Here is a 452-nt window from a genome sequence, read left to right as displayed (position 1 = left end):
GATGAGCGTAATTGTCGAATTATCAAGTTGCTGTGGGTTTAATTCAATCTTGTACCTGTGTGACCCTTGTGAACTCATGTACCCTTAGTTTTGTTAATGTAATAAAAATAATGATTTTTTTCTCTAATAAATTACCAGTTGTTTTAATTTAATTTTTTATGAAATTTTGTTCGACAACAAGAACATTAGAAGATTATTACTTTTGAAACATTAATATTATATATTTATTTCTTGTCTCTTTATGCAGTCGCACCCATCTCACGTGGAGTAGTGATTTCAATGTCGAAGTTATTTATGAATGCGTTAATTATTCAGTTCATTTCTTCATACAATAATTAATTGAGTTGGTCACTTGATTTTGTATAGAAACTGGTGATAATGTCTCAAGCTCAAAGCTCTTCTTCATCTGACTCAGACTTAGATAATGATTCAAGTTGTTGTTCCAGCAGCAA

General features: G+C 30.3%; 1 protein-coding gene across 1 annotated transcript in view; it reads left to right on the top strand.

Moving 5' to 3' along the window:
* Nucleotides 1–378: 378 nt before the first annotated feature.
* LOC101495807 (RING-H2 finger protein ATL58-like) overlaps nucleotides 379–452 on the top strand; it is a 4,666-nt gene continuing 4,592 nt past the window's right edge. Inside the window, exon 1 of the mRNA XM_004506414.4 lies at nucleotides 379–433. Coding sequence (XP_004506471.1) covers nucleotides 379–433 — 55 coding nt within the window. The remainder of the gene's footprint in view (nucleotides 434–452) is intronic.

Source organism: Cicer arietinum, chromosome 6 (genome assembly GCF_000331145.2).
Source record: "Cicer arietinum cultivar CDC Frontier isolate Library 1 chromosome 6, Cicar.CDCFrontier_v2.0, whole genome shotgun sequence".
Classification (NCBI taxonomy): Eukaryota; Viridiplantae; Streptophyta; class Magnoliopsida; order Fabales; family Fabaceae; genus Cicer; species Cicer arietinum.
The sequence above is the reverse complement of the archived record's forward strand: the minus strand, read 5'-3'. Positions and strand labels throughout refer to the sequence as shown.